Source organism: Aplidium turbinatum, chromosome 9 (genome assembly GCF_918807975.1).
Source record: "Aplidium turbinatum chromosome 9, kaAplTurb1.1, whole genome shotgun sequence".
Taxonomy (NCBI): domain Eukaryota; kingdom Metazoa; phylum Chordata; class Ascidiacea; order Aplousobranchia; family Polyclinidae; genus Aplidium; species Aplidium turbinatum.
In genome coordinates, this window is record NC_137480.1 from 10471253 (window position 1) to 10495698 (window position 24446).

General features: G+C 36.7%; 2 protein-coding genes across 8 annotated transcripts in view; both read left to right on the forward strand.

Moving 5' to 3' along the window:
* The first annotated feature begins 4317 nt into the window (after positions 1-4317).
* LOC145776674 (ribitol-5-phosphate transferase FKTN-like) lies at positions 4318-5517 on the forward strand. Its single transcript, XM_082587905.1, has one exon. The coding sequence runs from the start codon at positions 4318-4320 to the stop codon at positions 5050-5052; it is 735 nt and encodes a 244-aa protein (XP_082444031.1). The 3' UTR covers positions 5053-5517.
* Positions 5518-14933: 9416 nt separating this feature from the next.
* LOC145777774 (uncharacterized) overlaps positions 14934-24446 on the forward strand; it is a 50185-nt gene continuing 40672 nt past the window's right edge. For 6 of the 7 annotated variants that reach the window (XM_082589216.1, XM_082589218.1, XM_082589220.1 and 3 more), the window contains exons 1-4: positions 14934-15062; positions 20889-21014; positions 21684-21738; positions 23541-23693. In XM_082589216.1, coding sequence (XP_082445342.1) covers positions 20934-21014; positions 21684-21738; positions 23541-23693 — 289 coding nt within the window. In that variant the 5' untranslated portion in view covers positions 14934-15062; positions 20889-20933. Of the gene's footprint in view, positions 15063-20888; positions 21015-21683; positions 21739-23244; positions 23330-23540; positions 23694-24446 lie in introns of those variants that run through there. The other variant, XM_082589217.1, reaches the window with a different exon arrangement.

The window sequence follows — 24446 nt, forward strand, 5'->3', positions numbered from 1 at the left end:
CTTAGCCTACTAAATTATTTTTATATTTTTGAACTTGATAGTTAGGCTACTTGAATCAACATTAGGCAAGAAACAGTTGATTTTCTTCTAACATATTAGGTGGTCCATATTAGTGGGTAGCCATTACACCGCAGCTGTGTAATATGGGCCACCGTCAGTCCGTCAGGTCAAAATTTAACAGCAGTTTGTACCGGCAGTGATAGGTTTTCGGTCTTGCTTTTCCAGCTACTTCTTCGATATTAGAGTCTTTATCAGAAAGCCGGGTTTCCTGAAAAAATAAGTTAATTTGTGAGAGTTATCGCAAATATCGCTTAGGTGGCCCATATTTACCTCCTTTCCACTACAAATCGAATGATTTCCCTTGCCGTTTTGGTACTACGACAGTTTATCGAACGACAGTTTATCGAACAACAGTTTATCAAACGACAGTTTATCGAAACGACAGTTTATCGAACGACAATTAAACGAACGACAGTTTATCAAAACGACAGTTTATCGAAACGACAGTTAATCGAACGACAGTTTATCGAACGACAATTCATCGAATGACAGTTAATCGAAAACCTAACCCCTAACCTAAAACCTAACCCTAACCCTAACCCCTAGCCCTAGCCCCTAGCCCTAGCCCTTAGCCCCTAACCCCTAACCATTATCCCCTAACCCTTAACCCTTAACCCCTAACCCCTGAGTATTCCATTGCATATGTGCTTCGTCGTTCGATAAACTGTCGTTTCGATAAACAGTCGTTCGATGAACTGTCGTTTCGATAAACAGTCGTTTCGATGAACTGTCTTTCGATAAACTGTCGTTCGATGAACTGTCGTTCGATAAATTGTCTTTCGATAAATTGTTGCGTCACGGCCGTTTCAGTTTGTTAGTGTATCAGTAGCATATAGCACCTATAGCAAGTATAGACCCTTTTTTTTGTAAATAGGCTATACAGTGCTTTGCAAAAACAGGAAAGAAAAGTGCAAAACTGGCTACGTAACTTCAAGGAAAAGATAAGACAAAAATATTATCAGCCAAATTAAAAACAGAATGCTTACAGATTATCTACATTAAAATGTTCATATGATTTTACGCAATGCTAAAAAACAAACGAAATACTTTTATAGGCATATTCAATCAATCAATCAATTTTATTTTTTGCTGTTGGCGCAAACATGTACAGAACGACAAAGTAAAGATACGAATTTGACACCAACAAAAGGGAAAGATGGCAAAACCCAAAAGTTTAAAATATACATCGATAAAACAGTACTAGCTAGCTAAACTACCACTATCTTAAAATTGTACAGCCACCAGCACTATTGCTACGTGATAGCCTGTGCAGCGGACGCTGCTGATTAACATGCCCGCCCATACACAGCCGTCAGTAAGACGGCGACACTCCTGGGCATGATTGAATGGCAAGGAGTGACCGGGATACGAGGTCTTCATTATTGATTCGTTTATTGACTTATTTTAACTGAGTAGAGCTGAACAACAAAATCAAACAAGAACACCAAATGAAAACACGACAACAACTAACGATTCCACCACCAGAACTCAGTACAATGCGCTGTCGTCCTATATGGTTAGCTTGACTTCAAAATTTAAAAATTCTTCTGAGTAATAGGCTTACTTAGTAAAACTGAATATCGCTAAGTCAGATTAAGTAACAAAAGTGAGTCAGGAATCATGGTTATATTTGAAGAAGTATCCTAGTCTTGATTTAGAAAGCGCTACTGTGAGCATTGCAAACGCTGTAAACAACCATACAATGTAACATAACGGCAAATCTACGTGTCCATGAAGCACTAGTCAGAATGTGATTAGGCATTCTTCCAAAAATTCATTGCTTACAATTCCCTGAATTCTAAGCGAGACGCAGAATTGAGCTAAAACCCCTCGGTAATTGTACAAATCAGTGAGTGCTCGGCGCTACACCTACAACACACTGTAGCAATTTCATTGCCAACATCAATGGTGATGTTTTTGGTCAGTGGTCGATTTAAATTTAAGCACGATTGCGATAATATATATTGACGTTTTACCAACATGGCCGTCCGGTACAGCATTGCCTGGTGAGAATCGATTGTTTGATCATAGCATCTCTCTTGGCCCACGATTCCCCCAACACAATTACGCGATCGGGAGTGTCTTGAGGTTCCACAAGGTGTGCTACAATCGGTGAAGCTAGTCCATTCTCTTCACTGATGGTCCTTCAAATTAAACTTATACATGTCAAACCATGCAGTCAGTAATAAGTTGTGTTTCACAAGTCTATTTCTTCTATCGAGGCTTCTAAATTTGGTTGATAAACCACAGACCGACACATTCTTTTTCCACAGATTTATATATTGAAAAGTCCCACTTGCTGAACAGGGTGGTAAGATCGGGGCACACAAGAAGATGGTCCGCTGTTTGGGGCTTGGTGCTACACAGGTACATGTAACTGGGCTCGTGTGGTAGCCCCACTTTACCATTGCAAATTAAGTTCAGCCATCACTGGTTCGGAGTCGATTTAAGGCTTTCCATTTTGCCCAGGAGTCCAGGGGGCGCCAGCAACTGGCAAAAGCAGCGGTTGAGAATTATGTGGCATGAACTAGTGGTGCAGTACTGATGAGCCCAGCCTCATGGGCGAAACACGTATCTATCAATGAGTTCTTGCTACACTCGACTGCCGAGAAACACAGCTTTTGTTATGTTCTGTGTAGACATGAAGTACAGTTCAGACCCTCCAAAGTACTATAGTGTGTTCTACAGCTTTAGGCACTTCACGCAGTCAAATCTTTTCGAGTAAATAATGAAAAAAACAAAAAAAAACTGTGATTGCTGCTGTAATATTTTCTTTGTTTCCTTTACCCAACGCAAGTTTGTAATACTGTATGATCTCGTGGAGCTTACTTCATCCTCTCTTAAACGTGCCTGTTCTTATAAAAGAACTGCTTTCATGAATCATATCAAGGTCAACTACATTTTCTCAACGTAATCTTTAGAAAGAAGTTGCCCTTGATTTTTGTGGAACGGGATACCATGGACTTTTAGGTTTAGGCCCTTCTGCGTTTAGATAGTGTTGGTGTCACTGAGCGCCATCAGTGTCACAATAGTGCTCATTCCTTGGCCTGAAATTCTTTTATTTTGCTACATCCAACTTTCTTTCAGCAAGGGGGCAAGGTGGAGTGTTTAGGATAGAACTCCCTTATTAATGCATTTTAGATCCAAACTGTGTTGTATTGGTAAAATATTCTTGAGGCAAAAAAGCATAGGCTACACAGCGTGTTATATGCTATTAAAGTATTTTATTTGTTTTCTTAGTCGATCTACATGTGCTAGTTTTCGCTTTAAAAACATAGCGCTTTACAAACCACAGGAAACAATGTGCAAAACTTGTTACTTTACTTCGAGAAAAACAATAGACAAAAATACAATCAACCAAACCAAAAACAGGAAGCTTAGAGCCCATTTAAATTATGATGTCGAGTTAATATTTTTATTTCGCTTTGGATATAACGGTGAACTGTTATAGATAGTTTGTATAAAGCATAAAAAAAACGGTTATAGGTTGAATTCTTCGTAAACAATTCTGCGTAAAGCAATTCTTCGTAAGCAATTCTTCGTAAAACAATTGTTCGTAAACAGTTGTTGGTGAAATGAAATCCGTAAAAGAATTTTTCGTAAAGCATTTCTTCGTATACATCAAATCTCCATTGCATGCACGAATAAATGCTTTGGGAAGAATTGTTTTACGAAAAATTGCTTACGAAGAACTGTTTACGAAGAAAACGTCGGACACCAAAAAAACCTAGCAACAAGATATGAAAGAGCAACTGGCTGAAGCAAAGGAAACTATAAAAACCAGTGTCGTGGAAAGTAAAATATGGTCCAAAAATAGTGAAGTCAACTTCGTGCATCTAGTGACATAAAATTAAATACAGCTTGTTTTTAAGAACGATTCTTTAAACTAGCTTCCATGGTGGCCCAAGAAAGTGTTTAGGTAAAATGAGGACTTGTTGAACGCAGACTACATGAATTTTATCAAAATCTAGAGATGTTGTTTTATTTATTAAATTATTATTGACCCACAGTTTTGTTGGAGATTGCATTCATAAGTTTTCATCAAACTGTTACAGAGTTGCCAGTTGACATGTGTCGATAATTGAAACAATTTGCATACTACTATGAAAACTTTTCTGAATCAAATTATAAGGAAGACCTGTTCCTATTGCAGGAAAAGTTATTCCTCAATTAATCAATCAATTATAGTAGCAAATTGACATACTGCAAATTAAAACTTTCATATAATTGTTTCAGGAACACAGCTCACTACTAAAAATGAAAATATTTCAAAGTAAAAATGCAATAGTGCTGCTTGCTGCCATTGGCTTTTTTGACTTTGTCGCTCCTGCCTTTGTAAAGGAATATAAAAGTTTCCCCTTTATAAAATGCGATCATGAAAAAGCAAAACAATACAAAGCGAATCATGAGCTCTCTTTATCACCTGAAGAAAGGGAGTTCAAAATAAAAGCTATGAAAATGATAGAAAAAGCAAAAACTGCCTTGGATGCATCAAAGACACCATTTTGGTTGAGCAGTGGAATTTTGTTGGGCTGGTATCGACAATGTGACATCATTCCTTACACCACTGATGTTGATTTGGAGATACTAGCTTCTGACTATGACGAGAAAATAATTCACGAAATGCTAAAGGTTGGATTTAAGTTACAATATTCTTTAAACAAAGTAGGCCTAACTGCCAATTTTCCATTGAAGTTTATCGGAAAAGAGAATATAACACTGGACGTATTTCTGGTACCCGAAGAAAGAAATTACTTTTTGTACGATGGATTCCGCCTCACTGACGAAACACAAGCCAATTTGATCGAGAATTTTGAAGGATTTGAAAGGTTCAAAATTAAGCTTCCCAAGTTTGAACTGTGCTGGACCGAATTTTTGGATATGGAAATACGAGTTCCTTGCAACCCTAAAATATATCTTGAAGCAATGTATGGTAGAAAATGGAAGTTTCCTGTAAAACGATGGGTCCCAACTCAAAGCCCTATTCAATAGAGTGTCTCCAGAAAATGAATTTCAGAAATTATTGAATTTTTATCATATTCAAAACTGCTTTTTTGACTCTTCTTTGGAGGCTGTGTTTGATGAAGTGTTATAGGCTAACATTCTTATACGACATATCCTAAAAGTGTCCTTGTAAAATTTTTTTTTTTTTTTGATTTGAATAAAGGCGTTCAATTCAACATGTATATTTACTGTGTGGTGTGTTTGTAACAATTTTACTACTTTTAGTGCATTTTTTATCAAAGAAAATTTGATTGGGGAATTGTTTTAAGCTTACTTACATCGTCTTGGCATAATCCTTTTGGTTGCCCATTTTTTCTGTACTTTCGAATCTAAATAAACTTGAAAATAATTGTCACTCATGGCTACCTAAAGATACGGCCTGATTTTTCACATTTTGCAGAATTTTCCAGATTTTGCTATACACTTTTACATTACTCTTCTTCATCGTGTGTCACACGGCCGTAGCCCAGAGCATCACGCAAGCTCTTGTTCTATCGTTGAACTCGGCCAAATCCTGTGCAGAGCACCTTGCTTTTAGGTCAGGGCATTCGAGTAGATGTTGCATCGTTTGCTCCTGTCAGCATCTGCAACTTGTGCTCCCCATGGAATACCCCCAGTGTCTCATCAAAGTTTTACACCTGCCAATACCAGTTCTTAAGCGGTTGAGTGACAGCTTAAGTTCTTAAGAGGTCACTTCTGCATTCATGGCTCATCGCTACTCGGCGAAATAAAAACTAACTTTAAAAAAATTGTGAAGTTATTAGGTTAGGTGGGGTTGTTTTCCATGCAGCCTCAACAGATTCAAAAATTGCTGTAAAATACGGTACTGCGACAGTTTATCGAACGACAGTTTATCGAACGACTATTGATCGAACAACAGTTAATCGGACGACGGTTAATCGAAACGACTGTTTATCGAATCGACTGTTCATCGAACGAAAATTAATCGAACGACAGTTAATCGAAACGACATTTTAATAGACAATAAAATAGAGCAGACAATAAAATAAAGCAACTGATTTAACTGGATTCTATGCATCCAAACTTCCTCCTCGAGAGACCTTTTGTTTGTCTAATTCCGCATATGCAGATTAGAATCACATGTTTAAGCACAAATCGCAGCTTTTGTTAGTTACTGTAGCATAGATGTTATAGTTATACTAAGTCATAAGCATGTCATAAGCTGTTGTCATAAGCTGTTGTCATAAGCATAAGTCATAAGCTGTTGTCATAAGCATGTCATAAGCATGTCATAAGCTGTTGTCATAAGCTGTTGTCATAAGCATAAGTCATAAGCTGTTGTCATAAGCATGTCATAAGCGTGTCATAAGCATGTCATAAGCATGTCATAAGCAGTCATAAGCTGTTTTTGTTTCTGATTTTTTTTTTTTGCTATTTGTTTTTTTTTGGGTTTTGTGGCCGTGCTAACTACTGATATAAAGCCTACTACATAATTTTTCATTCAGGCACGTTTTAAACCTTTCAAAGTTTTGCCACCTTTTCCCGTTCGTTAACGTGCTGGCAGGTCTATATCGATATTTGTAGTTAGTATCTTTTTCGTCCCGGACGCATTAATGACGAAAAATAAAACGATTGATTGATTGCATACAGTACAACTTGTAAACTGTAAATATTTTGTATCCGTGTATTCAAAATAAATAAATGTGATTGAAATGTACATTTAAAACGCCTTGAGGATTCCATTGCATATGTAGCCTACATTAGAATTTTAGATAAAATTTGTTTCGGGAGATTCGTCGTCCGATAAACTGTCGTTTCGATAAACAGTCGGTCGATGAACTGCCGTTTCGATGAAATGTCATTAGATAAACTATCTTTCGATAAACTGTCGTTCGATCAATTGTCTTTCGATAAATTGTCGCGTCATGGTAAAATACCAAAAGAGGCGGAGTTTCAAAGATAGTTTTTAGCCAATTAGAGAGCTTAAAATCCAGAATCTCGACTGCAATGAAGTTTGGTAGGTACTTTAACATTACCCACTCGCAGTGTTGCACGTTGACGGCGTCAACTTTTTGTTGACGCTGAGGCTAGCGCCGTCAATTTATTTTTCAGTTGACGAAAGTGATAGCGCCGTCAACTATTTTGCCGATTTTAAGCGTCAAGCGCTATGCGTCATTTTTTTTTCATGGAAAATCTCGTTACACAATAAGAGTTTCACAATGTATTCTGGCCAACGCGACTCATCCGATTTACCGGCTTTTGCGTTGGTTGGAATGGCTCCCTGGAATACACGCGGAAGAAGTTCGCCAAATGGTGATCACACATGTATTGAGAACGAGGGATCAGAGACAGAAAGCGAAAAATCCATGAATGGCATCGCAGACGTTGAAGATACTTTATTTCAAGAGCTTTATGCCCCTGAAAAGAGCGATATTGGTGCAGTGGACCTCGCTAAAATATTTATACATGCTAAACTATCACAGCACGCTTGGAACAGTGATACCTTTTCGAGTAGCCTAAACGTTTTCAACTTGTTTTTGAAATACAACACACCAATACCAACCAGCGCTGCTATGGAACGCATGTTTTCACTTGGAAAGGACAATACGCGTCCCAAACGCAGCAGATTGTCAGACAAACGTTTTGAAATGCTTGTTTTTCTGCAAGGAAATAACTAATAAGCAGGGCCCGCAAAAGTCAATAAAGTCAAAATTTTTTAAGGACTTCGTTTATCCACAAATCAAAGAATAAAGTTGTTTTCAGCACCTAAGGGACTGTTTCTAAGAAGTTTATAGGTCAAAATAAAGTCAAAATTGATAATAAAGTCGAAATTTGTCAAATTATGGCTTTTAACAAACTTAATTCTGTGTTTCTAGAGAGTAATTTTTGTCAAAATCCTCGTGGAAGCATTGCAAATCAGGAACTGCGACACAATTAAACCATATTAACCCATAAAAGCAGGAATATGTCACAATGACCACGGATCAGCAGTAACTTTTATCGCAAATTGTCCTTTGTTTATTCATTGTTACGTCGTTATATAATTTTTATGAAACACTCCCTCTTCACAAATATGGTCTTTTCGAAGATCAACAGTTTTGATTTTAGGAATAGCCTAGCCTAATGACATTCTGTAGTACAAAAATGCCTAAGCAAGCTAAATCGTCTTCTGTCTTCAGCAAAAGTTAGATTTGTGGAGATTTTCCTATCGCTATAAAACACAACGAACTTTTTATAATCCATAAAACACCTTGACTTTTCGACAAAGTATTACGTTTGGGTCTGAAATCGACACATCATTATGTTTTGGTAAGTGGTATCAATTCAAGAAAGAACTGTACCCTCTATAAATAAGCAATTTCGTTAGATCAAAATAAAATCAAAATTTGATAAAAATAAAGTCAGAAATTTTTTTTTAGGCTGGGTCAAATTAAAATGGCCCTACTAATAAGTTAAGTAGCTAATTACAATACAGTCTCAAAACATAATAGGCTTACCTGCTCTTTATTTATAGCTATTGTTAACCTAAACTTGGTTGAGATATTTCCGTTTTATAAGACGCTAGCAAAAAATAGCGCTAGAAATTAGCGCTGACGCCGTCAATTTCTTTAAGAGCTTACGCAGTACTTTACGCCGTCAAGTTTTTAGGCAATTCGCGCTGACGCTGACGCCGTCAATATATTTCAATGACGCGTACAACACTGCCCACTCGTCGAAAAGGTACGCAATCATGCGTGACATGTTTATTCGCGATTCAGCTGATTTCAGTCATGTGACTCGACACGTGATATTCTGATCGAAAAATTTTGATACAAAGAAATTTAACTGAATGCTTCACCACGGTATAAGCACTTTAACAGCAAAGTTTCAGTAACTGTGAAGAAACCTCGAGCCAATCAGAAGCTACGTTGTCCGTGAACCGCCACCAATCAGAACATATTATAAGAGGCTACCGTCCAATTGTGACCCTTCTAGCACTCATCCAGAGAGTTAATGCTTGTTTTGAACTTTATTTGGTAATTACAGAAGAAAAAGATCAATAGCAGTGGTGGGAATCGAACCCGCGTGAATGAAATGACTACTTTCTAGCCCTAACCCCTAAGCCAACCAGCTGACAAAAAATCTATCACTTAATTTGCTTTCTATCATCTTCTTTTCACCATTTTTTACGTCACTTAAACCGTAGCTTCTGATTGGCTCGAGGTTTCTTGACAGTTACTAAAAGTTTGCTGTTAAAGTGCTTACCCTTCACCACAACCACCGTTGCCTAATGGTTAGGGCAGAGGAGTAGTAATTTCGATTTCGTGGGTTCGATTCCCACCCTCTGCTAATACTATTTTTTCTTCTGCAACTGAACTGAGTGCAAGAAGGATCTTAATGGTAGCCACTTTAACAAGTCGAAATTGTGACTAAAACACAAAGCAATTTCACATTGAAAAGCAGGCAGTCTTCGACGAGTGGGTGATGTAAAAGTGCCTACCCAAGAAGTTTGCTCAAAATCGGTGTTGCCAAACAAAACTTATAATATTTTTAATTTTGATGCGCAATTCTTAAGTGAAAAAAATAACCGGGTCGGACAAACACAGAGGAAAACATATTTTCCCTATTCTCTTTCTTTTAGGTGGGGCTGCATCCCCATGGCACGAGCCGCCACTGCGCTGATAGAAACTTGAATGATTCTGAATTGTAAATAATTTAACAAATAAGTACTGTTTAGTTTTCTTTTTGAAGGTTGATATGAAATTATAGGTAAGTTTGATGCAACAGTGACAACCAAATATAGATTGAACAATAGTATCTTTGCAATACATTTTCAATTCACATCTTTTTAGAACATGTTAAATTTACTGATCACCTCGAATATTGTTCAGGAATTGTAATCAAGTAGTGATTGGTTGAGTATTATGGTTTAATCAGTGTTAACTTCCATTTTAAAATGCTCATCAATGTCATTATCAATAGTGGTTATTGTTTGAAGGTCATCAGGAACACGAGCAAGTATGGTATTGTCATCAGCAAAACTGCAGCTCATGGATTGTAGCGGCAGTGGTTTTCGACTTTTACTGAAGCTGTACCGACTGCTGTCTTATATTCGTCACCAGCCATTATTCTGCAGTGCAGTCCAACGCACTCATAATTCAATTGTTTAGCCCTTTCAAGTTTCAATTATTATTTAATTAGCTTTGCGCCTTGCAACCCGCGGATGAATATTGTTTCGCATATAAATTAAGAGACTAGGTATGAATCTTTCTGTCGCTTTTTTTAATGAGTGCTGAGCCTACTCCGTACTTATACTACGACTCTCATAGTTTCTTGTCTCGTTTCCTACCTATCCAGCCGGCATTGCCTTGCCATGCCTTACCAATTTAATAACTTGTATCCCTGCATGTATCGCTATTCTTTTTTCATTATGTGTCCCATCATCAGCCGGCGTCTGCCGCCTATGGCACTGCCATATTGTAACTACTTGTATCCCCGCATGTATCGCTTTTTTTAATGTGTCTGAACTGCTTATGTGTAACTTTCTAGCGGTCGCTACTTTGTATCAATTTCGTTTCAGACCTGCCTATCAACACGGTTGCTGCGAGAGGTTGATGCGAGACTTCAAGGAACTTCAATACAACACCACGATGATGTCACGACAAGCTCACTGATGAGACCACTTCAACATGGCACCACAGCACCCCATGTTTTCCACGACTTGCACTGAGTTGAACAGTCCCTCATCACATTCCTCAACATGAGATGCCTCCACGGAGATGATTTCAATACGGCTATCCACAGCCGGCGACGCAACCAACATGGTAAACCCCATGTCTGCCGCTACTTCCTGCGACACACCTTCGACGTGCAATTGCTGCATCGTTCATCACTCAAGCCTTCTCTGCGTCAGAAGCACACCGCGACGTTTCAAGCCTTCTTCACGTCAGAAGCACACCGCGACGTCAACCAAACCAGTGCCGCTATTTGCGCCACTTTCGACATGCAATGGCTGCATGTCACACAGCTTGCAATTATACAAGCTGGCCTCTTTCGTGTCATATTCGGCACACATCAAAGGACTCACAACTAACAGCTGTCGTGCTCGTCATCTATCAATGGACTACTAACTGAACTGCTTATCACCTGCTGTCGTGCTCATCATATATCATCGAACTTTCACATCAACTGCTGTCTCGTACTCCCTCATCAAAATACTCGAACTAATAGTATGATTTTAGAACATCCTGTCTCGCACAACCGAGCGCGCAACGTTAGGCTACATACAATTTTTTTTACCTTTCTGGTTTGCTTTCATGGGTGTCAGGTCCTATCTCTTCGGAGGCAGGACATGGACAGCCATGGACGCTTACCTGTTTGTATATGCTTAATTTTTCTCTAAAAAAAAACACTTGTAAATTTTACTATCATTGCATTTTCAATTACAGTTGCGCCCCAGTATTCAATTTCATTTTCTAACCCTAAATCTTAACTTACTGTTTTCGTCATTCACGACATCTCTCCTACGTATCAATGTCGTTTTGACTGGGGCCAACGTATGTACCGACTGCTGTCTTATATTCGTCACCAGCCATTATTCTGCAGTGCAGTCCAACGCACTCATAATTCAATTGTTTAGCCCTTTCAAGTTTCAATTATTATTTAATTAGCTTTGCGCCTTGCAACCCGCGGATGAATATTGTTTCGCATATAAATTAAGAGACTAGGTATGAATCTTTCTTTTCGATCAACACGCTTCTTATGGCAAGACGTGACGCTTTCTGAATTCGCTCTGATCGCTGCTGCAACAACTGACGCAATACAAGATGATTTCCCAAGTCTAGTGTTGCTTTCAAGTCAATCCAACCAGCAACGTCTACCCCTCAACCCAGAAGCGTTACAAAGCGACCAAGATTGAAAAGTCTTTTATCCATCCATACATGTTTGTGTTAATGATATCGTTTCGGAGTATCGTCCATCGGTCTTCAACTGTGGTGTTGTCTGGAAGGTCAAATCATTCAGGAAGCATCTCCACTTCAAAACGATTAAAACAAGAAAATTTATAGGTCTATCTAGCAATATTATAGATGCGAGACATAAAATATGAGCAAAACAAATATTCACCTGGTGATCATTTAAGAAAAAATGATTTTAATTTATTTATCAATGCAGGAGAATGAGAGAAATTGTCTCAAAATGTCCTGTTTATTAAAAGAACATTAATATAGCGTATCCGTGTAGGCTTCACATTTGTGTATATATAACTGACTTAACAAAGAACATTTTAATGTCCGAGCAAAACCGGTGGAAAATTATTCAGAAACATTTCAATAGAATTAACAACGATTGCGTGCTACTTGTCATTACTTTCTAGTTAGTCTCAAAGTATTCCCTTATAAAATATTTTTTAACCGGTTTAAGTGACACATGACGAGTTGACCACCTGGAGATGCGGCCTGATTTGTCACATTTTGATTACAGCTACCGCTAATGTTTGACTGACATTTTCTGAGATTTTTTTACTTTTTGCTGTCTCCTAATGATATAAAAGCTTTTTGTTGCCTTGGGAAAGCAGTAGAAAATGAGAAAAAATAAGTTGAAAAATGCTGAATCAGACTGTTATTGAAAGATTAACAGTCTGACTAAAATCTTCGAAATCAAATTTTCTTTGTTTTTCAACATCTGAGGATGTTAAAATGTATTGTGTCATCTGGAGAAAACACTACAGAAAGAGTAAAAATATAATTTTTAGAAAAATTTATTTAAACATTCGCAAAAAGTTAGACCCCCCGAGATCGTTTGAAGCCCCACTGCTCACAAACAGCACCAGCCGCCACTGATGTAGGTTAACACTTAACACACAGTACAAAGTCTCCTCACTGCTATGTTTTGCGTAAATGATCTCTATTCACTCGTTAGCTGATATTTTACATCAAATCTTTCTCAGACAATTATCTGCAATTACCACGGTTATAACATGCTAAATTTTAGCTCAATCTTTGCACTGCACCTTATCTGAATGCTTACGTTGTCTTCACTCCACATTTTTGACTTTAGCCTGGGCTATATAGCAAAACATTAAAGTGTTGATTTTTTGCCTCTTTGTTTATCCAGCAAACTTAGTCATGTGACTGTTGAACAAGATCACGTACGTAGTGCTGTGTTAAGCCCTTTATGGTCCTCGGGGACAAAATAATTTGGCCCCCTACAGGCAAGGAAATCTATGACAGGCCAAATAATAAGCTTATAGTGTGTGATTTTCCTGCATAAACCGAACCGCATCACACAGCCATATCAGAATGAAAGTTTAAAACAGTAGGCTACAGTAAACATGTTGTTATGTAGTTCGCCCGTTAGCTCAGTGGTTACGCGCCTGGCTCAACATCACGCGGAAATGTTCGACTTTTGAGCAACGCATTTCAGGACTCCTCTCCAATCAGCGGCACCTAATGAATCGAATAATTCTCCGGTAACAACACTTCAACAATCGGAAAACTTCATTCTGCCAATCTCGGTTACCATCCCTGCGTCAACAGCCCCTACAAGTATGCGAAACTACCAGGAATGTCCTATCAAGGCTTTGTCAGTCCGACGATAAAGATTCAAAACCAACCAACCATGTAGGCTATGGGCCCCCTGAGCCTGAAATGGTGGGCTCAGTTTCCCTTCCCGCTCTTGACACAACACTGCGTAGGCCTACCTACCGTAGCCTCATCATCATCAGTCGTTATCTCCGCCTGCGGCAGATTGCGCATCAACATGGCTTATTTGTTTCCAAATTCCAAGAGTGGCGATTTTGAGACAACTCGCCCAGTGTCGTCAAGTTGAGTTCGGTCCATGATTGAATGTACTTGTCTTGCCATCGTTTTGGTTGTCTGCCACAGGCTACCGTAGCCTACATGATCGCAAAACGAATCATGACATCAACAGAAATAGACGGGAAAGTGTTTGTCGGAAGTCTTCCGCCGTCCGAAGTGTCCCTACCTTCCCCTAATTTACAAAGCTACGGTATGAAGCTACATCCATTGTAGCCTAACTACACATTTCAGGTAAGTAGACCTACGGTACAAGCTTCACCTTGCCTCACTTACAGAGAGAGAAACCTGTTATTTTGTCAGTAGACCTAACTTATATTTTTTTTGTATAAAAATCGATTTACATATGACACAAATCTTCTTGTGGAAGTAAACTTGTAGGCTATAGGCCTACACTACAGTTTTTCTTCGAGTCTAACATTTCTTCAATGTAGCTTAAATAAGCGATTTCTTCTGTACATCTCATCCACGTATCTGGTCATCGGGCTTTCAATAATTGGAAAATGAGAAGTTTTTGTTTGTGTTAACACTGGAAGTGATGTAGCTCCAGTGCCCCAGTTTGGAGGATATACTCTACTGGGTATGCCTATCGATGGCAACATGCATCTCAAAGTTGACCATTCTTCGCATCTAGTGCTTGGTGATGAAGGCACTGATGCTTTAGCCCACTTTTTCCCCCAGTTTGGCAATTCAGTACGAGGTGAAACTAAAGCTTTGTCTACTACAACTGGACCTCCAGAGTCTGTGAAACTTTTTCTCTGCACTGGCACTGTTTCTCTCTTGTCTAAAGGGTCGTGAGGTTTTGAGATCCAGACAACTTCATTGCACCCATCTTTGCTGCAACTGCAATCCATGTCTGAATTCTTGCTTGGTTTGCTTGTCTTTAAACGCAATCTTTTTTTATTCCAATCGTCATACCAAGTCACGTACTTATTTTCATGTTCTGCCATCACTGCAAGTACCTGTTATCAGTAGCCCACAAACGCTCTCTCAAACTGTCGTTGGCATTGGCATCAGCTGCTGAAATGTGAACTAACCGCTTAGTGGCGGTCTTGCATAGGTTGCTAAGAAACTTGATGCTCTTTGGACAAGTCTCCAAGCAGACTAATCAACCGGGGAGTTTAATTTCGGTAAACTCGCATTATATTCTCCGGTGTTTCTATTATAAACAAAGAGTGTGTTTGTTTTTACACGAAACGTCAAGAACCACTATGAGTGTGTAATTTGATAAACTTTTACATGGTAAGTAGATTTTTAAATCTAAAGAAATGTGTTGCAGACCAGACCAAAAACTACTGTAGAGTGTAGGCAAGTAGTCTAGTAGCCTATACTGTAGCTAGTCTAAAGTGAATTATTGTTACCAGTGCGACACACTTTTTTAATGGAATGAGAATATTTTCAGCTTATCAAAAATAAATTCACAATATAAAATACTATTTTATCATGTTACATTAAATTCTTCATTAATTAAAACAACAACATTTACAACATTGTCGAATTGGACATTATTTTAACCATTTTTACTTCATCTTAACAGTTTACAATATGCATCACTTTTCATGTGTGTGTGTGTATAACTGTATATGAGTGTGTATTAGTATTATTATTCTGGGGTGGTGACTGTCTGATTAAACACAACAAGGGTCTTTCTACAATTTTGGTTTTTTTCATGGTATGCTATTCTATTACCGTATGTAACATATTATTTTGAGTCTTTTATCTTATTTTTCTTGGTGCTATTGAAACTAATATAGTCTAGAGCCAGAATTACCATATCTTAGTTATTTAAATCGCCATCATGGTATAAGGTACATCAATAGGCTATTGGGTATGATAGATTAAAGCAGATAACCCACTATAGTACCGTACCATACCATAGGGGAAGGTGGGGCAAGATGATCATCGTAAGGTTAAAGTCTCCATAAAATTCAAAGTTTAAAAGATATTTACAAATTCTTAGCATTACAAAAGTATGTGTTCATCAGCGCATCTAATGGTAGCATGCTTTGCATTATAAGCCAACTGCATGAGAATCCATAACCATTTGAAAAAATGTGGACAAGATGATCAACTTGCCCCAGTACTGGGGCAAGATGATCACACATATGGGACAAGGTGATCATACATTTTATGCATTCTGTGAGGTGGGGTTTATTATCAAAAATAAAAACAACTTGGTGTAGCCTCAAATTGAAGAGGCAAGCGACTGACATTATAAAAAACAACGGTTGGTGTGCAATACGTGAACTGCAAAAGAATCTTTCAAACGAACAGCAAAAAAAACATTCAAACACACGGCACATTGCTTAACAGCAGGGCCATAGGTAGCCTACTATAAAAGGGTAAATCATGGGGTACATTTGAACAAAACCCAATTCTTTACTGTAGCATGCATAAATGTCAAAAAATCACTAATTTAGGAATGTTAATCGTCTGATTTCATGATATTCCCTATACAAAAACGCTGTATTTTATTCTGCACCCCAAACACAAATGTGCTTCCCTTATAGTTGGGCCCTGCTTGGAGAATCTTAGACAAAGTTTTTACAAATTAAATGCGGACAGCTTGGCATTAAAATATAGTTGGTGTGATTTTCTCTCGCTTCCACTCCTGAAGTGAGGTGACGGCAATTTGTGAACAACATCACTTTTTGTGAATGAAGCACTATCATCTTCATCAATTACAAAGAGAAGCTTTTCAAAATTTCTGGTAAGCACGTACTGCATTTTTTTCAAAAATACTCCCTCGTATTCGCCATCTTCAAAAGAGTCGATTCTCGCGATATATGGAACTACTCTCGATCTTCCGGTAATATTTACTACAATGAAGTCTCCTTCTACAATTTCTTTATCATTTCCCAGTAAACATTTTTCCTTGGCCCAACGTACGGCTGACGGTTGTTCGGGTTGGCTGAGAGTAGTGTAGTTTTGCCAACTTTTGAAATATTTTAATTGAAGATACCTTTGAAGAATTGTTTAAGTTTGCTTCATGATATTCCTTGTACAATTGTAATGGGACAATGAAAATGCAAAAAAACTCAGAATTAGGAAGTCGTTCTTGCCAATGTTGGTGTACAGTTGTACAGAACGTTGGACCAACGTCATTATTTTCGGGCGAACTACGGCTACCCCTTCATTTTTTTACGTTGGCCCAAAGATTTTAAAATAAGTTGACCCAACTGCGACAAATGGTGCAAGATACGTTGGGTCAACAGAAGAGCACTATTTTACCAACTGTCACACTACGTTGGGCCGAGGTACAATGTTTGCTGGGTTAAATTGCAGTCACTGGAGCTATCGGCAAAAGGAATTGGCATTGTCTTGAAGTTCCAAAGAAGCATTCCCATGATCAGTTTTTCGTTTATATACCCGTACCATAGCCTAATTCTTTCAGAAAAAGTAAATATGTTATGAAGTATGGTAGGCCGAAATCAAAAGATCTGCAATAAAATTACAGTAATTCATGAAGATGTCACTTTATGAAATTTCACGAGGTTAACCAGGAACAGTGCAAGCAATTTTAACTATAAATCCACTCATTTAAACCAGCAGAATCATATTGTTCAAAATTATTTCAAGTGGGGCAAGATGATCACCTTGATCAATTTGCCTCACGTGCAAGTGATCGTCTTGCCCCATGCCAAACATTCTATTTTCGCCTGCACTCTGCTGAAACTTAAAAATACTAACGAGCTGTAAGAAGCAAGGGCTAAATTATGAATTGACTCCCTCCCTGATGCGCATACTTTCGCTTTTCTGACATTCTTCAAAAACAACGTTATCACCTGCTTTTTGTGATTTTGCAATTTTGCTTTTAGCTACCAAAATTACAATTTTCAGCACAAGTCCTAAACAGCTACGGTAGTCTAAAATGGCTGAAAGTTACATATAACATGGCGCTTTGGTGGAGCTGCCACTATTTGGCAGCATTGCGTTAAAGCTTCATTTTAAAAGAAAATAAGTCGGGGTGATCATCTTGCCCCCGTGATCATCTTACCCCAGCTTGCCCTACCCTCTAATAGTCTTGTATGCATATATACATACCGGTAAGTAGCCTATTGTACCATGCTAAGTAGAGCTCATGAGTATTGAGTTTAAGTGTAAAGATTAATTTTTGAATCATTCTTTAACTAATTTTACAGTATTTGTGATATGCTATAAATGGTAATAATTATTATTATTGCATGTTGTAACTTTGACGCAGACAAAAATTCATATTAAGCACACAAAAATGACAAATGCCACATGTTACTGTGAACATTTAAATTAGGAGGAAACAGTAAATACTTTGGGTATGGATATCTTTTCATAAGGCTATGATCTTGACTTAAATTTACAATAAAATTGCCATCTCCCATGTATGTGATAAATTATTATCATATTGTCTGTGATCACTATACAATTTTTGGAAAAAACTTAGAGTTCTCAAAGTTTTTTGCTCAATTATTAGGCAATTACTTTATTAGCACTTTCTAAAGTTGAATGAACAAAAAGCATTAGGCCCATATCATACTATTCCTCAGGCACAACTTTCAAATACTGATTGATAATGAGCAGTTATTTTCTTCCATTGCATTAAAGCAGTGGTTTTTAACCTTTCATTTGACATGCCTTCCTTTAGCAATTAATCAATTATTACATGCTTTGTGCCCCCCCCCCAATTTTGAACAAATTTATCACTAAAAGCATTTTTGTGTTACTTGGTAGCTGGGTTAAACTTCAAGATAAAAATTTTTTATGGTTTTTTAAAAATATTTTTGATTAATTTCCAGGTTTTCCTCTACATTTAGAAACTATTTCATGATTTTTTACTTTCAAGATCTTTGGAAGAGTTGTTGCCTGATCTATCATTTGCGAGTGCAGCATCCAAGTTGCTGAAGCTTACTGAATTTCCTTGCTCAACTTGACTCTTCCATAGGTAGAGCTTGAATACCAAGCTTTCAATTAGCATGTTTCTTTAGACTACCACCATCCAACATTCTTGTGGAAAACCAAGGCCTTAAGATTACATAGGGAAAAGCAGAAAAGCTTTGTGGAATAGCCTAGCCTCATTAATCCAAGCAAATTTATAAGTGCCACGGTATTCCTTTTGTCCATCAGCTTTACACCACACATTGCCTCATGATCGCTCTTTTAGTTCTTCTTAAAATTACCAACTTGTTTTCCAGTAGCATTGCAGATCTCTCGCAACTAATACAAGTTTTTTCTCTCATTTTCAACAAAAATCTTTTCCCACATAACAACTCTCGAAACTCCCTAAATTTCACCTATTGAACAAAATTATTTCATTACTGCAGTATTTCCGGCAGTATTGTTATTCATGTTTCATGACTTTTCTTGAAGCTTAAAGTTTGAGCAAAAAAATGTTTGCTACGTATCAATATTGCCATTATAAAAAAACATATCGCTGTACCCATTTAAATTTTTCATAATTGTGGGTAAAGAATTATCAGGTAACCTGCATGGCTGGAAAGGAAGACAAATAATTAAGACAAATAATTTTTGCATCAAGTAAATCAAACCGGATTTCTATTGAAAAATATCAAAACCAGACGATATTAATTTCTTGGCCAGTCATCTGAAAGCAATAACAAGAACATCTCTTAACTGGAAAAAGTGTTGGAAAGCTGGCACCTAGCAAACAAAGAAAAACTCATCTGAAGCAAATAAATGACATAGGTCACAATAGGAACAATTATTCTTAAATCAAATAAAAAGGAAAAATTGGACTAAAATTTGTCTGAAGACATCAACGCCTGGATTAGGCATACCAATTGAAGAAGAGAAAGGTAGTCTAATCATCATCACATACATAGCTAGTGTAATCACCTTATCTTTTCTAGGTGTTGCATCTAATTATTTCAAAAAGGAAACAATCAATGCACAGCTTTTAAACTTACATTATTAATGTTCACTCTAACCACCAAAATAGCCATGTGTCAAAATACTGGGTGGAAATGCAAAAGTAGAATAGGCCTAGACACTAGACAGTTGAAGCTAATTATATCTCTCAACTATGTCATGCACCATGCAACTTTGTTCCCCACTACTGTTTCATGTTTGACTGGACCTTTGTCATAAACATCAATCACAGCTAGTAAGGTTGTAAAAAGAAGATAGGTAAGGTGCTTTAATGTACCAAAGTATGAGCCAACTGTAGTACATAAATACAAACTAACCATAAGAAATTGATTGAGTTCACCTACATAACAACCACAATAAATATAGTACAAAGTATTCCTCATTATCTGTATTTACAAAATATATTCAAGGTTGTTAAATAGATATAACTATAAATAACACACTTCTGTGGTTACAAAAAATTACAATTTCATTTCTGTATTATTACGATAACATTTGCTCAAATAGTTCAGTTGGATATCAAGTGCCTGACTTTGTGAATGAAGTAATAATGAGATCTAGCAACACAGGTTCAACTCTAAGGGTGTACACAATTAGGCAGAGCTTTTAAAGACAGCTCTTTATTCAGTGGCACCTATCAGAATAATTTACAGGCAGCAATACTTCATCCACAAGTGGAGACTTTACTGTGTTATGTGTCGACCATAGTGACTGGACCTGGTAATTGGTAAAAATTCATACAGAAAATATATAATACATACGAAAAACATCTCTACTGGAAAATATCCTTCAAATGCTGTAGGCCAACTATCTGGGTAGATGTTTTCAGAGAGAAGGGTATATTTTCTAAGTGGATATATTCGGAGTGGGTATTTTCCAGTCGAAATGTTTTTTGTATGGATATTTTCCGGTTAGGGTATTTTCTGTATGGATTTTTATACATTCACTGGGCCTACCTCAGTGTTTCAAAGCCTTTGCAAAAAATTGATTCTATCAAGATTAAACTTCCTATGAAGCTTTTTCAGTCTGAGGATATATATTTGGTTTAAAACCGATAAGTAAATTGTATAATTGTGAAATTTTATTTTGAAACTGTTAAAACCTGTTTTGAAATGTCACAACTTTTTTCACCTGGTAAGGCCATTACGTGTAATAAATATATATGCAATAAGTATGTAAAGTTAAACCTCTGCTTATTACTTGCAGAAATTTTGTGATGCGAAGCACGAAAGCTTGAAACAGCAATGAAACATGGAGAACGTCTTGCATACAAACTTCTCAAATGAACAAGAAATGCTTGGAGATGGTGACAACCTTGGGCAACATGAAAAAGTTTGTTGTGGTTTAACAATATTCATTGCATGCAAGAATATGACATAGCTATTATGCATAGTTGCAGAGTGTCTACACTATCCTACATCCTACTTTTTAAAAATCATCACGGACTTATTGAAGAATTTAACTATTATTTCAAAGTGACTACGATTTTTTCTTTTACATATGTAATGAAGCTATTACCAATAACAAGTTTATGTGTTGTCAGCAAGTGTATGTTATTATAATATTTACACTGCTTGAGTAAAAAGAGTAGTGCTTGATTGGATAGATTTCCAAGTGACATGATGATATAAGCTGTAAACTACTTTAAAAACTTCTTTTTTATTCTTTTTGTTTATGTTGTAATTTAAATTTTGGAAAAACTATCATATACGGAATCATCACTCTGTTTTGAAGGATTATCTTGTAAGAAGTTGTATGCATATTTTATAAGTTTTGAACTGGAAAAGCCATAAAAGTAAATTAAAAACGCTTTATGTATAACTTCTTTGTGGTGGCAAAATCCTTTAAACAGAAGTGGTATGACATAAATTTTAAACGTTGTGTCTCATACTGAAAAATAGCTATATTTTTTTTGCACGATTTTTCTTGTGGATGGCGTGAATCGTTTATAAATTTGTTTTACTTTAAATGCGGCAACTGTTGATTATTTTCGCTTTACAGGACCCTTATGACAACTTTATGAAACGACATTTGCAACACTATGGATACTATACAGGTGCTTGCTGCTTATGTTTGCTCATGCTTTTATGTATATAAACGATTGGGTTAAACTTTTGCTTGAATGATTTTGAAGAGAAATTGCCTAGTTATGAAAATGATGTTCTCATCGTGTACAATCGTTTTTTATCAAAACACATCACTACTATATCTATTAAGAAAATGTTTAATTAAATCATACATCATTATATTTTTAGCTTTGCAAACTCACCCTTTTGCTGCACTTCATGATAGTTGTAAAACACGTAGTTGCAAAACATGAACCAAGACGCTGTTGTTACTATGTTATGGTACCTATATTTTATGAATTTTAACAGTTATTTTAACATTATTTGTGGTCTATCTGGTGATAGCAAAAACTCTGCCGTTTTTGATGGTCTTTGTGCAATTTCCACAAATTGCTCATTTGCCATTGATTTTTCTACTCAAACACTTTCTGCGCATTTTGTCACTTTCTGCGCATGTGTCTCAATAAAAATACAAAAAAACCTGCTTAAAAGACTGTGGTCAAGAAAATGACAAATCAAGACAATAACACTAAAGATGAGAACAATAAATTTAGTTTTTAAAACGTTTTCTGAGTTTTGTTAGCTTAACGTTTTGGTCTGATTTCTTTTTATTCAGAAAGATAATTCTTTTCAAAGATTAGTAGCCTATTATCACAGCATGCTCCTTTTTAATGAAGCCACCTTTCTATTTAAACTTTTCTCTAGCTCTGCTTTTCAAACCTGTTTTGTATTACCACCGATGGATTCGCAGATGAAGACTGCTCCAAAACATTCCATTCATCAAACTTGTTTACACTCCAATACCATCAACCTTTGTTAAGCCTGAAAGTACCTATTGTTTGAACGATACCAGCCTAGTATCTGATACTTCTTATCTTCTACTGTGAAAGAGCTGAACGTTGTTGTGTGGTAGTTGGTTTGTTCTGTGAGATTTCAAGTGCCATTCAGTTTCTTTGCTTAACGCGTAAGATCTGTAAAAGCTTAAGAAACTTGAATATTAGATTAGTTGGAATTTGCGACAAGTTTTTAGTTCAATTGAGTTTTTTTTTTAAATTTGTTAAGTTTTGCATAAAAAGTATGTTAGTAAACAGAATACGACACTTTATACATGAGATGAATTTAATTCTGGTAGTTTTCCTGCTTTTTACGTTGTTAGTCTGTGAAGAACTTTTGAATAGTTTTTTATTTGAATTGCAGTGTCAAGTCTTTTTTCTGACCTGCTACAGTGCTGCATTACAGTTTTTTTGTAAATACATAAAAGCATGTTTCCTTTAAAAGCCTTGTTGTTTAAGTTTTAGCTTGTTGAAATCTGTATTTTTTATTTTAAAATGCAAATTTTCCGAAGTTATTGTGCTTCAATAAGTCATTGTAGGTGAATTGATGAACACATTTTGTGTAAGGTCTTTATGTTCTGGAAAGTTTTTATAGTTTGCATGAAATTGGAATATTGCAGTTGACAGGCAGCCACATGAGTTGAAGCATTTGTTTCACAGCCATTGTCGTATAGGCATTTCTGTTGGAAAATTGGCAAAACTAAATCAATTTTTATGATAACACTAAATGCTACCATGGAAAAGCAAGGTTGGTGGAGGTGTTTTTCAGATGGCTTCCTTACCACAGTTTTAAAGTTTTGTACATTTTTTTTAAGTGCTGTGTCTTATATCGGTTGTGAGTACGTCTTAACGTTTGTGTTTTGTCGCCGCTATCACTGCAGCTTTATTGCAGGTATTCCTTTCATCTGTGAATGTCAGTTAAATAGAACCATTGCGGAACTTGCTTTATTTTGTTGTAGGTCGAAACGCAAGTTATCGAGAAAACTTTCAGAGCTTACAAGATTGGAGAAAAAACTACGATGCCAGACTGAGCGGTCACCATGACCTCTCGCTGGTGGAGGAACAGTTGGGAAGATCTGCACAATTTCCTCCAAAAATTTTTGACAATCCATGTAAGTATCCTTTCTCGTACTTTGCTTTTCAATTGAATGTCTTGTCAGTTTTGTGACTATGCATTACATGTGAAAGGGGAATGTCCTTCAAGCAGTGGTTGTGGTTAAATTTTTTTTTTTTCAATTAAGTTATAAACTTTTTTTATGAAATATTTTTCTTAGATTGGAACATTAATTAAATCACCACAAATAGTTTACTGTATCCTAAAAAAAAATTCAAATAGATTAACGTCCTTCTTGCGTGGAAAAAGTTACTTGAAACTATCTGTTGCCAAGAGTTTAAGTTTGGTTCCACCATGCAATAAAATTCAAAAATACAATGCGAGGACAGCAGTTAAGAGTTTATCCAATCACAGAGACCGATCTCTTTTGTAAAGTCTTTTCATAAGCTGAAGATAATTTTGAGGATAAATGAGCCCATTTTATCACCATTTAAAAAAAATGCTTTTTACCGCTGACCATACGTACCATATGGGTTTCACAAGAGTTTTTAAAGAATAATGTAAAGTTGTTTAATCCATCTTGGTCAAACAAAACATCTGCATCATAACCTTTTTTTTTAAAACACACAAAAGCGAGCAAAATAGGATTAACACCATTGGGCATGCAGAAATATCTCTTGTAAGAACTCACTAAGAAGTTTCTTGCTTGTGCTTCTTCTCGCTCCAACGGGTTTTGCAGTCACATAATGTTGTATGTAAGCATTCCTTCACTGGCCGATGCCACACAAAAGTTGGATTAAAATTAGAATTT

Bases quoted from the DNA above. Each gene is read 5' to 3' on its own strand.
- LOC145776674 (XM_082587905.1), top strand. From the start codon at position 4,318: ATGAAAATATTTCAAAGTAAAAATGCAATAGTGCTGCTTGCTGCCATT.